The sequence below is a fragment of the Myxocyprinus asiaticus genome, chromosome 5 (genome assembly GCF_019703515.2).
Source record: "Myxocyprinus asiaticus isolate MX2 ecotype Aquarium Trade chromosome 5, UBuf_Myxa_2, whole genome shotgun sequence".
Classification (NCBI taxonomy): Eukaryota; Metazoa; Chordata; class Actinopteri; order Cypriniformes; family Catostomidae; genus Myxocyprinus; species Myxocyprinus asiaticus.
In genome coordinates, this window is record NC_059348.1 from 42,701,719 (window position 1) to 42,718,508 (window position 16,790).

The window sequence follows — 16,790 nt, forward strand, 5'->3', positions numbered from 1 at the left end:
GGCGGTCAGATGCATATGTCTACCACAGTGAGACGTCACAATGTGAAGGAAAGAGACAACGAGTTGTTCTGACAGCTTGGTTTAAAACAATTTTGCAGTGAGGAAGTTTTGTGTTCTGAAACTTACAGTATGTTTTTATAGTACAATGACCTCTTATACAAATATCAGAAGATCAAGGACAATTTTATTCCTTGTGCCATGACCGCATTAAAGCTGTCTCTATATATTAAGCTAGGATAGAAAAAATAATTTTAAAACACCAAAACATTTTTACACACTTCACCTTCAAGAAGATCTCAATTGTCTTTTTTTTCTTTTCTTTTGTATGGATGGCCTCGAGCACTGCACGACCATCATCGAGTCAAGAGGACAAACATACTCAAACAGGATGTGTCTCATTATCCGTCTTTGAGGTCTCCCCATATGGCAAAAAAACATTTTTAAATATCTCTATATCTTCCAAATCATTTCAACACATTTCAAACACATATTTGACCCAGGTCTGGATTAGATTTAAATCCTCCTGGCTGAGCTTTACGTGTAAATGGTCTTTAAACTCTGTTTAACCTGTATTAAGTATGTGGCTGCTGTACCCACTCGGTAGACTGGGGTGAACCGTGTGCTCCCACGGTGGCGTGGTGCCACATGGTCTCTGTGATAGACAGGAAATTATTGAAGTCAACTGGGTTTTAATACGCTAAGGTGAGAGACAGGTTCAGCTCCGCAAGCATAATGGGGTCATCTCTCTCTCGCCTCTTCATTGAATGTATTCCCCTTTATCGCCATTTCAAATTTTTTCCTCCCTTGCAACCGTCCTCCTTTTTATAAAAAAAATTTGTGTGGGGATTTAGTATCTTGGGTGTTGCGTGTTTGACGGGGTGCTTCTGGGTTGACGACAGATGCAGATATAAGAGGCTCCGGTAAAGAGAGCTCCAATTAAAGACAGTTGAAAAAGCGAAGGATAATGTCTTGGTTATTCAGATTTACATGAATCATAGCTCAGTGTTTCCCCACCCTGACTGTTGAGGAACCTCCAGGAATAGGATTGGGAAACACTAGACATAATTTGAATTGAGAACTGCGAATTAGCTATGAATAAAGATAATACTGATGTTTTATATTTGATCTCTACTGTTAAATGCATATTTTTTTTAAGATGAATGTGGCAAAAAAATAAAAAAAAATAAAAAAAACGGGACATGGCAACACCATCATGACAACTTGTGTGCAACATCATTGAAACTTATTTATTACATTAAAAACAACCTCTAAGGTATTAAAAACATATAACAACTAGGGTTGTCAATTTAACGCATTAATTCAGTGTGATTAATTATATAAATAACACGTTAAAAAATTAATGCAATTAATCATGTCCCTGGAAAGTACTAAGGAATATTCCTACCATCGGAGCAATTCAAGCTTGAAGTACCATCTGTTTTTTCCAGGGGGCAGTAAGCAAAACTCCAGCTGTTTAGGCAATACGCATCTTATACAGAGAACAAACAACACCTACCAGAGCAGACAACATAAGATGAGTCTCCTTCTTGAGGTCAAACACAGCTTGATGGAGCGCAAATCCAAACGCAGGGATCTCAAGGCGTGTTTTTTTCTAAGTATCAAATTACGTTAAATTTGACACAGCGGCCAAAAATATATGATGCAATGCAACCAAAGTGAGATGCTCCAAAAGCATCCGTCTGACACATGCGTACATTGACGCGTCCATAGACAAGCTCTTATAATAAATCTATCTCAGACAGACTGATGAATTCATTTGCAAAATGGATTGCTGTGAACTATAGCCCAATGATTGGCCAACTATAGGTCATGAATGGTGTAAGCATATTCTGATCGGCACACATAGATTTTTGCCCTTTACACGTTGCATGTCAACACGTGCATGTTTACCTAAGTTATTTTCCAGTGTGGGCAAATGTCATGCGCATGACTACATTTTGACTTCAGAACAGAGAATAACCTGATGATTTCAAGTCTCATGTAAACGCGGTTGTCTTGCATTGTCAAATTTTTTGAATAAGCTGATTTTTGGTAGTTTTCAACATATTGGTGTGCATGTAAATGTACTTATTATCACAAACATAGTTGCGCTAGCTTCAACGACAGATATAAAGTAGATAAGGGAGGTTCGGGTAAAGAGAGATCAAATTAAAGACAGAAAGCGAAATGGAGGTAGAAAAGAGAAAGAGTGAGTTTGTAAATAAGGTTAGACATTGCACACATTGAACAGAGGGTAATGGTATGGCAAACAAGATGATCTGATGCATAAAATGGAGGAAGCCCAGGCTAGCGTGCTCACATATGTCATCCCCTGGGTGAGGTCGTTCGATAGATGTGTGTGTGTGTGTGTGTGTGTGTGTGTGTGTGTGTGTGTGTGTGTGAGAGAGAGAGAGAGAGAGATGAGAGAGAGAGAGAGAGAGAGAGAGAGAGAGAGAAATAGCTTGTCACGAAAATTTGACGTGTGTACTTCTTACGATTAACCCTGTTGTCTCAGCTCAGAGCTGTGGCATGTTGAATGCCAATGCAGGTCTCTGTTTAACAAGCTAAACACTGTTATCAAGTCTATGAGTCACCTCAGGCTCTGACACACATATCTATCTTTACTCATCAAGGCAGGGCTCCTCCCAATCCACTGCTAAACACAAACACACACACACACACACACACACACACACACACACACACACACACACACAAACACATTTAATTAGCTAGGTCGTACATAAATACATACTATGGACTTCAATGTTTTTAAATAAAACTAATTACTACAGGCTAACCATAAAGCCTTGTTTTAAATCATTGTTTACTAATTATTTATGAATAATTTTTACCTCCAAATGGATTTTTCATCAGATTAAATTTACTTTAGTGGATCATTTTGTCCCCTAAGTTTATAGCCTAAACACAACACACACCCAAACTCATTCTAACACTTAAGAGTTTCCAGAACATTTTGATTAGAAAATGCAGAAATAAAATGGACAGTTAAATGAACCAAATACACAAGCATTGTTTAAAAGAGGTGCAGGTGGACTTCCAATAATTTATCACTGTCACGTGAGTCTCTGTCTTTAACTTCTGGTCATGGCCTTAAGGATAACAGCCCCACTGGTGTGTGAAGTGAACAGCTGCAGACTGATATAAATCCTGGAAGTACTGGTTCTCTTGAGTGATATGTGGTTTCTCTGTGCTCACCCTTCAAATCCCTTGACCCGGTTTAATGATTACTCATGTCCAGGGAAGTTTGTTTACATCTATGTTTTTGATGCTGGAATCTCCAGGAATCTCACATAGCCTGGCTTTTGACTGTTGGCATGAAATCTGGTCCATATTATAGCATGAAGTGGCCAAGAACCACCAATTTAGACAGGAAAAGTATGTCTGATTGACAGTGATCAACCACAGTTTGATTTAGTATGTGATGTTTAGGGACAGGTCAATCTGAAATTGGATATTTATTTTGGAACAGATTGTAATATACCGGTGTGCTCAATTATGGCTTGTTTAAATGCCACTAAGTGTTTGAAACAAAACTGAATTTCAATCAAGAATTCAATGGCGAGAAGCTTGCTAATTTGGGCAAATCCAGTACCTAGTGCTTCCTAAGAAGCGCTCACAGCCTGGGAAAATGTGTCAAGCCAGCCAACCAGATCAAAACTGGTGTTTTCAATCAGCTTTTACATTTCTGTGTAAAATATGCATAGTTTAGTCTGTAAACAGTCCATGGTTGGTCTATGGGCATGCCATATGAGAAGTAAAATGGGCTTGGGGTATAGCTAGGGTTATGTGGAATACACTTACGTGTGCAGGGCATAGAGGCAGGGTCCGTCTCAGACCGGAAGAATCCTTTGTCACAGGCACAGGAAGTGGATCCGTCCCTCACAGAGTAACTATGCTGGGGACACTTAGAACAGCTGTCGTCGGTAGCTAACGCTCGGTAGTAACCAATCTTACAAGCTGCAAACAACAAGAAATCAACATTAATAATCACAAACTATTCAACATACTGTTACATTGATGTCATAATTTGAATGTTTTGCATCTGAAGTCTCTGCACAGCAAAAAATAAAATTAAAAATAAAATTCAATTCCTTAAGTATTTTCAACCCCATTGGCAATACATTTTTCCTTGTTTTAAGCACAAATAAAGTAGTTATTAGCATATTAGTATTATGCAAAAAGAAAGAAAGAAAGAAAGAAGGAAAGAAAGAACATGTTTCCAATGGGGTACGAAAAATCAACTTAATTCAAGTTAATAGATATTCTCCAAAAACAGGTCTAAATATCTAATTTTGTTTATTAAGAAATTGTAGCTTGTTTTATGTGCATGTGTTCTTGGTACAGTAGGCCTGTGAAAGACACTGTATGGGATTGGTGTGGAATGTTTGAATGAGAAACAGCACTGTATGGCTTTATGACACTCTAATGAAGAGAGGAAGTGAAACCAGAGGAATGAACTGTCATTAATCCTAACACCCAAGCCAAGCCCTCTGTCTATCTCTCTTTCCCTTGCTATCTCTCTGCATTTGTCCTTTAGCTCTATTTTCTCTTTCAATCTCTCTTTTCAAGTTTGTCAGCTTTCTGACCATTTTTGTTCTCCCTCCACCTTCTTTAATCTTTTTTCCTTCATTTGTTTGTCTCTCTACTTCCTTTCTTTTTCGATTGCTCCCTCTAATATGCCCACACACAAGCACACTCAGCATAATTTCCTATTTACAGTGACAGAGACAAAGGAATGCTTTGAGGTCTTTTATTGACTTTTTTTCCCACAAGGCCATCGATACCCATATAAACACAGATAGCATTTGAACAAGAATAAAGGCGTGCTACTTATGACATTTATCTAAGAGTTTATCGATCTTTAGATAGTTTACAGATGTGTTTCCCTAAAAGGCCTTATCAATATAAACGCTCGGCACAGAATATCACAAATCAAAGTAATGCTCTTAGCGATAATCATACATGCTCTTAGCAAAGCATTATGGGTAAGAAACACAAGGCTTGTCTTATTATGACAAATAGGACAAACAAGCTAAAACGAATTTAAACTACCTTGTTCCTAAGAAAAGCATGCATGTTACACTGTGTCTTAAATACAGTACTGCCGTGCAAAGGCAAAAGGCCGTAACTTCATTTTTGGTCGAAAATGAGTTATTGATATTTTTGAGACATTCAAGACCTCCTTTATCATGTGGATAAGTATCTTGAGTCAATTTCGTTGTTTTTTTCGAGAAAATAATGGGTTGTCTTAACAGTAACTTACAAAAGCCCAGGAGAAACCAAGGCAGAACTCCGTAACTACAACTCTGACTTTGTTTTGGAACGCTCAAATTGAGTTAGGGTACTCTGCCTTTGTTTAGCTGTGCGTCAAAATGAAGTTATTGTGCTGACATTGAGTTACTGTACTCTGCCTTTGTTTTTAAAGTTTGCCGCGTTTAAATTACGGTGTAGCCTGTAACTGTCATACATCTGTCATTGAAGCAATCTGACACACGATACCTGAATAAAAGTGTAGTAAACAAATATTGTTGAGTGTTTTTACTATAATGTTTAAGGATGGCCTCTCAAGGGAAAATGATGAATGAGATGGCTTTGAAACGTCGACATCAGGGTCAAGGTAAGAAATTGTGTAACACAAAAGATGCATTAGACAAACAAATTATATAGATAGATCGCAATCTACTTCATTTAGCTAGCTAGCAGCCTATAATAGCATAAATAGGCTACTTGGCTATCCAATGAATAGGCTACCAAACTGCTCCGTATAACAAAGCACTGTAAACAAGCAAAGACTAGAAAATTTGCCAGCAATAAGTAATCGTAAATATTCTCAAAGTTTTTTTTTTTCATAATGCAGATTATTCAGTCAGTGCCAGCCTGTCAGTGACAGCTGTCAACATCAGTGTCAGTGACAGTCTGGGGCTGTAGCATGATCACACATAAAATCAGAAGTAACAGTTCGCAATTAAATTTGTCCTACCTTTTTAGTAACCCGATAAAATTCATGGCAATGAACGTCATCGCAGATGTTTAATCCACAACAATCCACAAGCATTCTGATTTCTGAGCATTATTCCTACTTGCTGGCATTCACATCAATCCACAAATCGATCTTTTAGGCTAGGCTACTTTCATTCAGTTCGATGTAAAAGCACTTTGGCTAACTTATGTTTTGTATCCTTTTACGTTAGTGAACACTGCAATAAATAAATTGGTTTCAAAACGGTATCCAACCACATGTATAACTTTTTGTCTGGATGTCAGTTACGGTCAGATTCTGAAAACAAATTAATATAGTCACATTACTCTATATTATAGCCTTTGAGATTGGCGAATCCAATCCACCAGTCAGAGAGCTGTGCACTTAACCCTTGATTAACCAGCTGTGGCACTACCTTGTAGGCCTGTGGCTGTGCCCAATTTGTTAAAATAGACATTGATTAATCAAATAGCCTATTGGTAAATACAAATGTTTGATGGACCTTACAATATTATTTCCTATGTGTATTGGATATATATATATATATATAATATAATTTCCTATTCCTATTTCCTTCCAGACCTTATTATTATTATTATTATTATTATTATCATCATCATCATCATCATCATCATCATCATCATCATCATCATCATTATTTGCTCTATTCCTTTCAGTTCCTTGTGGCATTATTCCCTGCGGTCCAGAAGCACTGCAACAACAAAAAAAAAGATTGTTCTGGACAGTGGTAGGCATTTCCCCAATTTGATAACATTGACATTAATTAATCAAATATTGTTCAAATATTTCATGTTTGTGTTCCATTTATTTTCCCATGCATGTCTCCAATTTGTTCTGTTCATTTCAGTTACTTGTGGGGATATTGATTGTGATCCAGCACCCAAATCAAAAACATGGACAGTTCTTGATAGTTGTCCGGATATTAGTTTCCCGGCTGTTCTGCAGCACACCTGACACCACCCTTGTTGCTCTTATGGAGTTTCCCCTCACCCCAGCCACAACACCACTGCCAGCACCAGAGCTCACCCTCGCTCCAGTCACAGCACCACTGCCAGCACCAGAGCCTACCCTCGCTCTAGTCACAGCACCACTGCCAGCACCAGAGCCCACCCTCGCTCCAGTCACAGCACCACTGCCAGCACCAGAGCCCACCCTCACTCCAGCCACAGCTCTACTACCAGCACCAGAGCCCACCCTCGCTCCAGCCACAGCTCTACTACCAGCACCAGAGCCCACCCTCGCTCCAGCCACAGCTCTACTACCAGAGCCCACCCTCACTCCATCCAAAACCCCACCAATGAGAGATCCGTGTGGCCAGAAATGCAGAAGAAAATGCACAGACAAATTTAGTGAGGAGAGGCATAAGGAGATCTGGAACAGGTACTGGGACATGGAATACACAGACAGACGTGCATTCATGTTCCACAGTGTCAGCCAGCTACCAACAGCAAAACTGTGTGTGGATGGAAAAACAAGTCGGCGTGGCAGGTCCCTTGTTTACAGGCTAAAGAATGAAGATCAGGTCCCACAGCAGGTCTGTAAAATGTTCTTTCTGGCCACTTTGGGGTACCACCCTGTGAATGACAGCCTGGTCCTCTCTGTGATGGGGAAGGAGATAGGAAATGAAGTGATCCCAAGAGACCAAAGAGGAAGACATACACCGGCCAACAAACTGGACATGCAGCCTGTATATGACCATATTGAATCCTTCCACCCATCAGTCAGCCACTATCGAAGGGAGCATGCCCCATATCATCGCTACCTCCCTAGCGACATTAACATCAAGCTCATGTATGCTGATTATTTGGAAAAAGGCAGCAGCTGCTCCTATGAAAGCTACCGCAAAGCTGTGGAGCATAAGAACATCAGCTTTGCAAAGCTTGGAGAGGAGGAATGTGAGGAGTGCCTACTGCAGGATCAGCACATGAAAAATGACCATGATGGGAATGGCCATGTCATGGACTGCTTGCAGTGCCAGAGGTGGCATGGGCATAAGGAGTCTGCCGTGCAGAGCAGAATGACATACCAGGCTGATGCTGAGAATGACTGGCCAGAGGACACATCAGTGAGGAGTGTGGAACTTCAAAAAATAATCATGTTGCCTCATATGCCTGGGCTGAAAACATCAATCTTCACGAAGCATATCGTGGCATTCCATGAGACCTTTACCTCTGTAGGCAAGAAGAAAAATAAAAAACCACCATCTCTGAGGTCTGGAATGAGGGCACGGCAGGGCGAAGTGCAGCAGAGATCACCTCGGCCTATGTGACTGCACTAGAGAAAGAAAGGGACATATGCCACAGCATCTTCTGGGTGGACAACTGTTATGCCCAAAACAAGAATTGGTGCCTGCTATCCTCCCTGGTCTGCCTTGTTAATGGTGATACCATCTCTGTGGAGGATATCACTCTAAAATACTTTGAGAAGGGACACACTTTCATGAGTGCTGACAGTTTTCACCATGGCATCGAGCAGGAGATGAGAAATTGTCCTGGAGGAGTGGTGTATGACTTTGAGGATTTTGTGAGTGTTGTGTCAAGCTCAAATTCCAGGAAGGTGGAAGTGGTCTAAATGAAGAATGCTAATTGGAAGGATGGCCACTCCAGTGTTAAGACCAAGAAGGCACCAAATTTGGGCAAGATGTCAGTGATTCAGCTGCGACATGGCTCCAGGAGCCTGTTCTTCAAACAAACCCATGCGGATGCTCACTTTACCGAGACGGACTTCCTCTGGGCTAAGTTCGAGCTGAATGTACCCTCTCACCTGAGACCACATGACCGGGGGATTGAAGAGGCAAAGAAGAAAAATCTATGTCCTTTATGCCCCCAAACAGGAGGGCTTTCTGGTGTTCACTGCCTGTGAGCAATGTTGTGGAGGATGACGAGTAAGAACACCATGAAACAACAAGAAATGAACAAGATTCCAAGTTCACTTACTTGTACATGATTTATTATCTCTTATTCCAATCCCATGCATTTTAAATGTGTACATGATTTGTTATATCTTTGCATTCCATTATTAATTAAATTATTATGTTTACTCATTAGAAATATGCTTATCTTGTATTTATTCATATAATTAAGTGTCACCTATCTGCAGTCAACCTGTTAGTTTTGCTGCACACCAATTGAAGATATTCTTTACAGCTATGGAGGTATTTGTCATGCCTAATGCATTTAAAATGCCATCAGAATACAAACAAAGCACAGGATAGCAATAAGTACATGGCTATAAGTCATTGTAAATCATCCAAAATAAATGCCATGATCACTAGGTTTATACAGGTGTTACTATAATGATTTTGTAAATGGTGATCAGCAACCAAATATTGATAATGTGGAAGTTACTACCTTTTGCCTTGGTATGACTTCTCACTTTTTGCAGACAATACAAAGGTTGAGTACAGTAACTTCAAAATAGGGGTCAAAAGTAAAGTTTGAGCTAAAGATTTTTTTATGTAGATAAATTTCATTACTAAAACATCTAATTGCCAGCTTTCCAGTGTCCTACCTATAATACATTTGGCTGGACAACTAAAAAACTTTAAAGTTATTTTTCTCAGTTCCACACTCTAGCGAGTTAAGGTCTTTTGCCTTTGTAGGGCAGTGTAGCAATGGGCAATGAGACATTTTGTTGGTCGCTTAGTTTCTTCTTGTCTTTTTACACTAATATCTGGAATACTTTATTCTGATTGGTCAATCAGAGCTTCTGCCCTCACCCAATCAGAGAATTGAGGAAAACAAACAAAAGAGCTCTGCAGCAACTGCCCACTCCCATGATACACTGCGAATGATGCTACACTTTGAAACTACTTACATATTTGTATATATCTGAATATTTTGCAATTAAAATCTATCATTTATATACTTAAAATCAACAGTTTTTTAGTTTATTCCCTCATTCAAAATGTTAAGTTCACAGTCTTGTATCTTTGTCTTCTTGTCGAATTTTCAAATATTTTTTTGCTTCAAATCAAAGCTTGTAATCTTGTCATTCAACTTGAAGCTTGGTTGCTTGGTTTGGTTCATATCTTAGAACTCTTTGCTTAAGGATTTTATGAAATCACAATGGAAAAAATGAATGGAAAAATACTTAAGGAACCAAGATGGCTGAAGAAGAGGCAAGCACTGTTGGCACTCTATTTTGTGAGACATGTCACAGTGGTTAGCCCTGCCCACACTTAAATCTTATTGGTCTACGGTTGTCTATTAAAAGTTCAATTAAAGATATAACCTTATTTGCTGTCATTTCAACACTTTGAATGCTGATTTCATTTTCAGTGAGGACATAAAAATTACTCAACGCAGGAAACTTTGTTTCCTACGACAAAATGGTCTTCTCTGCTTTTAAAAAATATGAAGGACAGACAAGAGACAAAAGGTCAAGAGACACTTTTAAACACACAGTACTTCAAACAAGTGTCTCCTCATCACGCTCTTCCTCATCCTCTTTCTTCTTTTTTTCTCTTTCCTAACCAATTCTTTTAATCTCACATAATTGACAGGAACCCTGTGGTCGCATTAGCACTCGCCCTGGGGAATCACCACCTTCCGCTCTCCTCCATTTCTCCTCAAGCTCTCCACGTCTCTCTCTCTCCATCACAGTCTTCCCAGGGGCCAAACACTCGCAATCAGCCGCAATAGCACGCTTGATCAGAGGCAAGGGTCCATAACAGGGTCCAGGGGTGGGGGAGGTATAGAGAGATAGGATGAGCTCAGGTCGAGGAGATGTAGCTCTGCAGGTCGTGATCTCCATGAAACAGCGTGCATTAATGCTGTGCGTTGGAGAGGAAGGATGGGAATTAGAGACGGAGGCTTCATCTGATCGGCTTTGGTTCATCTTAATACTGGCTGGAGGACAGAGTTGATTGAAGAGGATTCTTGGGGAGCTTTATCGTGCCCACAGTAGGGGTTTGGATGTGTGATTGAGAGATCAGGACACCCTTCAGTCTTGTTTATGAGCGAAGGCACTCATTGACTTGTACCACTTTTCTCAAGCACTTAGGACATATAACACCCTCCACCTGCTTAAGAGTGTTTTCTCAGTCCCAGACCCTACGGAGGACCACCAGCTGTCCCCTCCTTCCCTAAGTCCTCCATACTAGGCCCCCATGAGACCTTTCTACAGTTCCTGGTCTCCATTCCACATACAGCTCTTGTCCCGCCCACCCCACCCTACAGATCTGACCTTTTCACTCTCACTCCATGGAGCCTATGGCCACTGGGCTGGACAATCATTGTCTTATTGTCCACGATTGAAGAGATGAGCTTACTGCCTGTCATATAATAGGGTCGTAATTACCAGACCATGCCCCAATATTCAGGGTCAGCGCTCTCATCATACCGTCCACCACTGGGACAATGTTCTCCTCAATGGAGACACCAACTCAGATGGTGCTCTGAATGCTTTTTATGGGCTTTATACCTTAAAATATTCACCTGTTGTCCTCCATATAAAGAAAAGCGCAGGTGGAGTTGAGGACAAAAGCGGAATGGGATATTGTGCTGAGGTTGGGGTGAATGAATTATTGAATTCCACAAGGCATGCATGCCAGATTCTGTGTATTGAAAGATGTAAACAGGACAAAAGGGCCTAAATTAGATGTATGTAATCCGATGACATTCGGTTGAGCATGTAAAAAGCTTGAAAGATACTCAGGTAAATAAAGACATCAATGGTTTCCATTTAGATAATCACAAATAAATATATGGCGTACAAAGAGGTAAGACTGCAGGAAAAATAAATAGAAATGATAGCAAACAAATGAGAGAGAGAGAGAGAGAGAGAGAGAGAGAGAGAGAGAGAGAGAGAGAGAGAGAGGAAAATAAGTGGGAAATGGAGCTTCAGCACTGGGTGGTCTAGAAGTGTGTGTGTCCACTAGGAAATCCTGCACTGACTTCACTCTGCCAGGTTATATTTCTCCCTCACACACACACAAAAGTGGTGAGATCTGTCTTCCTCTACCACCACATGTTCGTTCTGATCGCACCCTGAGCCTCAGAGCAGAAATATAATTCATCCAAAAAAGCACAACAATAATCATACTGCAACTCAGAAACTCAGCTTACAACATGGGAAATGTAACATTTAAATGAAATTTTCAGCATTCAGAAAATAGAGAATAGTCTCTCTTTCACACACTCAAAAGCATCCACCCACATACAAAAATCACTTGCTGAGGGTAGAGAAAGTGAAGCTTTCGTGAGCTAATGGCTAACATATTTATGACAAGTTTATGAGGCTGGCTTATCTCTGTAGCCACTGCTCAGGGGGATCAACAGCAGCTAAATCCACCTAATACACACACAGATTATCCAGGTTCCATTATCCAGTTACCAGGTTCACTTTGGAATTTCAGGTGCTTTTCTTTACATGTCTTTTAACATTTACGTTAAATGTCTTGCCAACGTCTTGCCACCCTGTTCTCTTCTGTACCTCCAGAAAATAAACCAAGTCAACCTTACATGTATACACTTTTCATAGATCGATAAATCAGCCAGGTCAATTAATCACATCGTGTCAGGGAGGTAACCCCTACAATAATCAAAACAAGCAAGTACAACCCCTCCCCCCCCCATGTTCAAGCCAAATCTACGCCCTTGTGCATGTACATGTCATTTGCCAAAGGAGATACTTTTTACTTCAGTGAATATTTCTCAGGGTAGGTTTATTTTTTAAAGTCAATTTGTGCATAGCCCTTTACCTTGAAGTCTTGGCTACAAAAAATCTTTGAACATTTTCACCATTCTTGCCCAGGAAATAAGATACAGTTAACTGAACACATTGACCTTTCGTGGGGCATGTTGTCACACTATATGGGGTAAGTTGTCACAATGAAGTCTGCCACTAAACCAGTAGCGTAGGTTTCATATGAACACTGTGGGGGAAACATTCCCCCATCACCTTCCATCGTGACCACCTAAACAAAATCTATGCCTCCCTTTAAATCTACAGTATGCCTGCATTAGAATGTCCATTATATGCTTTTAGCAAACTGTAAAAAGCAAAACAATTATGGAGCACAAAACAATTAATTAAACAACAAAAATGGAAATGAAAACAGACAAAAATATCAAAACAGAATTTTGGTCAATAAATACTGTAATTGATTAAATGTTTGGCATAAGAATACATTTAAACCTTTCAGTAAAAATGTGCCTTCATAATATAGGCTAGTAGACCCTTCCTTTGATGTATGCCAGAGTTTTTGTGTGCTAGTGCAAATGTGGTTGTTTACCCAAGAGCTATACAACAAATATGATAATAGTTACAATTTACAATGGAGGGTGGAATTCACAAGAGGGTTTTCAACTAGTGGTTTAAAACCAACATTCAAAACCTCTGCTGGAGAAAACACATATTTGCGCAATTTGACTTTTGACTCTAAATCTTATCGTTACTGAGATATAGCCTTTGTGACAACTTCCCTGTGTGACAAGTAGCCCCAGTTTCCCTTATATATTGGTCATCGCCCACCCACTTCTACATATATCAGTGTCAGCCATTGGAAAAAACCCAAATTGATTTAACCCTAGTTTCCACTTCCACGAAATTCCCCATGTTATGCCTTTTTTGAGCTTTTCAAACATTACATTCCCTCTTATCTGATGATAAGACTGAAAGAACACAACATAGAAGGAGAGAAGTACAAAGAAAAATAGAACAAGAAAAATTGAAAGATGATTATTATCCGAGCCTTCAAGCATGAACATGCCAATTCCCTCATTGATCAGTTTCCTGCCTTCATCTAATTATTAATTACGTCTGCAGTGACTAATGTATCTTGATCTGCTCACTGCATGCAAACATTGCTCATCGCTACCATGTATGTGTGTGTGTGTGTTGACTGTGTGATTGATAGTGTCCCTAAACTCTGAGAAGCACATTTGTATCTGAGGGGCCAACCTGCATCAAAGCTTACTGGCTTTAATCTCCATACATTTGCTTACATTTTATTTATCACTCTCTGTTGTCAACCCTCCTTTTTCTGTTTCTTTTTCTACGTACTCTTCTACACCCTCACTCTCTCCCTCTCTGATCTCTACAAATTGTCAAAAGTTACCTCAAACTTTTCTAAAGACAGTCCCAAGGTCTTGCTGAAGTGAGGTATGGCGGTACAGCTAGAGGCGAACACAAACAAAGGACGTGCGTTAACCTTTATATGCGAGAGTTCCACTCTGAGGTAAATCATTACTTAGCCATCTGCTGTACAAAAAGAGTGTGTGTGTGTGCACAGGTTTTGCTTCACTCGTGAGGGCCAGATTAAAAAAAAATATGCCCTTGCTGGTTAGGTGAATCATGTCAAAAAGGACACACATTCACGCACACACACGTGCACAGATAGACCCCAGGTGGCGCTAAAGCACCTGCCCTTTAGGCCTCTGTCTAGATAAGTGCCCTTTTTGCAAGACATTTTTCTATTTCTTTTTTCATTTGATATTTTAGTCTTTAAATTTGGCCAATGGCATCAATTCTCAATTAAAAGTGTGTTGTAAAGCCCAAAAACTGCATTTTAGTTCTAATTCTGCAAGACCACATGAGCCCCTGTCCCTCCCTCTTCGACTTCCCTTGTTACAGCCACCACAGTTAGTGCACGCAAATCGAGCGCCCTGCGGAGCAGCATCCACGTAACTCTGACCTGTCTTCATTGGTGACAGCCAGGTAACGATAGTGTTTGCCCTAAGCTTTGGCATTGTTTGTCACTGTTGTGAAATTAAACCACTATTAAAACATCTCAATACAGCTAGACTAACTTAGGCAATAGCCCTCCATTAAGCTTAACAACAAGCAAGCTAGACTGGCGCTGGCATAAAATAGCGTTGTGATGCCGTCGTCAATGAAAAACTAGTGAACTTCGGTAGGCCAGTTCCTTTGTCAGGCAACAGAAACAAATAAATATGCATTACGTGGTTAATAGTCAATCATATTTGGATATCAGAAATGTTAGCCGACCTGTCACCCGTCACCCGTCACCAGAAAATGTGCAAATATATGATTAGTCCACTGTTTACCTGCTCATACTAATTAGCAAAAGCTTACAGATATAGCCTAGTAAATTATCGATTCTTACTCCTGTGACACAAAATTTACTGAAAATTGTAGGCAAGCCAGCTGATTGTCATTTCAAAACGATAGTCCAGGGTCTTTACAAGCTCAGATTTGAAAGTTTAACTGTTTTAATTTATGTTATAATCAAATTTTAATTTTAAAAGCAGGAGAATTGTCCTGCTCCCTTTACCTAAGTACACAGAACGCACTTAGCCTAATTGTTGCAACTGAACATAGGCCTAATTTGTAGTTTGAAGGGTAGATTGGTTGGTTTATTATTTTAATTATTCAGAGAACAGCCTTTGTCAGTTTTGTGTAAATATTTGTTGATTTTGAATGGTTATTTATTTTATAGACCACTAAAGCATGCACAATGTGGCATTGTTTTCTTTGTTGTTGCCTGTTCTTGTGATAAATGTAGAAATAGCAGTGTTTCCCATTAATTACCAAGACGGCAGTCTAATTTGTTCCACCACAGTTTCATAATGAACCGAAAATGTTTTTACATTTCTCATAATAACATAAAGGATCTATAGCGTTGTGATTTGCGTCATTGCTTCGGCAAAGCATCTCTCACTCCCAGTCAGCATTTGAGGAGCAAGTTCAACACAGGTAACCACTTTTGCTTAATTTCTTTGATGGCTCAAATGTATGCTCTAGTCGATTTTGCGTTTTAACCATTTATGAACTGCGTTAAACTCCGTCTCGTTTACCATGCTTTGTGGGTGATGTTTGCAGTGTCATCACCATTCATATCTATACAACCAATGTGTTTATGATTAAATTACTACTAGAGCACAAAATGGTTTACCAGAGCACAAAGTTCTTCATAGATCTAGCCTCTTAATTTTGCTCTCAAAGTGCAACAGATTGATGCATTTAACTTTAAAATGTACAAAAATTTCTTACGAGGTATCACGTCCGAGGTCCACCCACCACAGTCTCACAAAATCCTGTTGGAAACAGTGAATGCTAAAAACCATCATCTCTGTGTGAATTGATAATTTTGTAGAAATCTGTTGAGTATTAAACATTTGCATGAGTGTATGGGTATTGAAATAAAAAATATGTAAGTAAAAGATGTGCTACTGTATGCAACTTTATTTTTTATAAATAATTATAAGAGGGGTGCCCTTTTTTTACACTTGAGCACCTGCCCCCAAAATGTCTGTGCACGGCCCCGTTCACGTACTTTCTTGTGAGGACATATGAAGTGGTTCTCACTGACTGAAATGCTCATAAATCTGCCAAATCATATTTTGGTTTTAATCTATTGCTATGAATATGTTTCTCTTCGAGAAAGGTTAAGCAAATATCACAACCTCCATATAACAAACTTATGAGAATCTGTAAGATGTCATCCATAATATGGTGAAGTCAACATATGTGAGGCAGTGTTTTATGTAAAGGGCTTTATAAAACTTTGAAGGAAGGGAAGAAGGGGGCAGAGCAGCACAGACAGTATCTCCAGGGTTGGTCTTTCTGCATCATATCAATATCACAGCCAGAGGTTCGGATCTGATAGGCAGGAACTCCACCTACACACACACACACACACAAGACATTTCAGGAAGGTCTTTCTGAAGGGTTGGCTGAGGCAGGTGACAAGAAAACCTTTTTTCCCTGTCTGTCTGCTGTGGGGGTAGGGACACTGCAGCAGCAGGAATGTGGAGTTAAAGTCTCTAAAGAGAAATGCAGCTCATTGTCTTGTCTACTG

General features: G+C 39.8%; 1 protein-coding gene across 5 annotated transcripts in view; it reads right to left on the reverse strand.

Moving 5' to 3' along the window:
- The window catches only part of LOC127440513 (ephrin type-A receptor 4-like), an 81,682-nt gene that overhangs the window by 38,393 nt on the left and 26,499 nt on the right, over window positions 1-16,790 (reverse strand). For all 5 annotated transcript variants that reach the window (XM_051697137.1, XM_051697139.1, XM_051697136.1 and 2 more), the window contains exon 4: window positions 3,826-3,981. In XM_051697137.1, coding sequence (XP_051553097.1) covers window positions 3,826-3,981 — 156 coding nt within the window. The remainder of the gene's footprint in view (window positions 1-3,825; window positions 3,982-16,790) is intronic.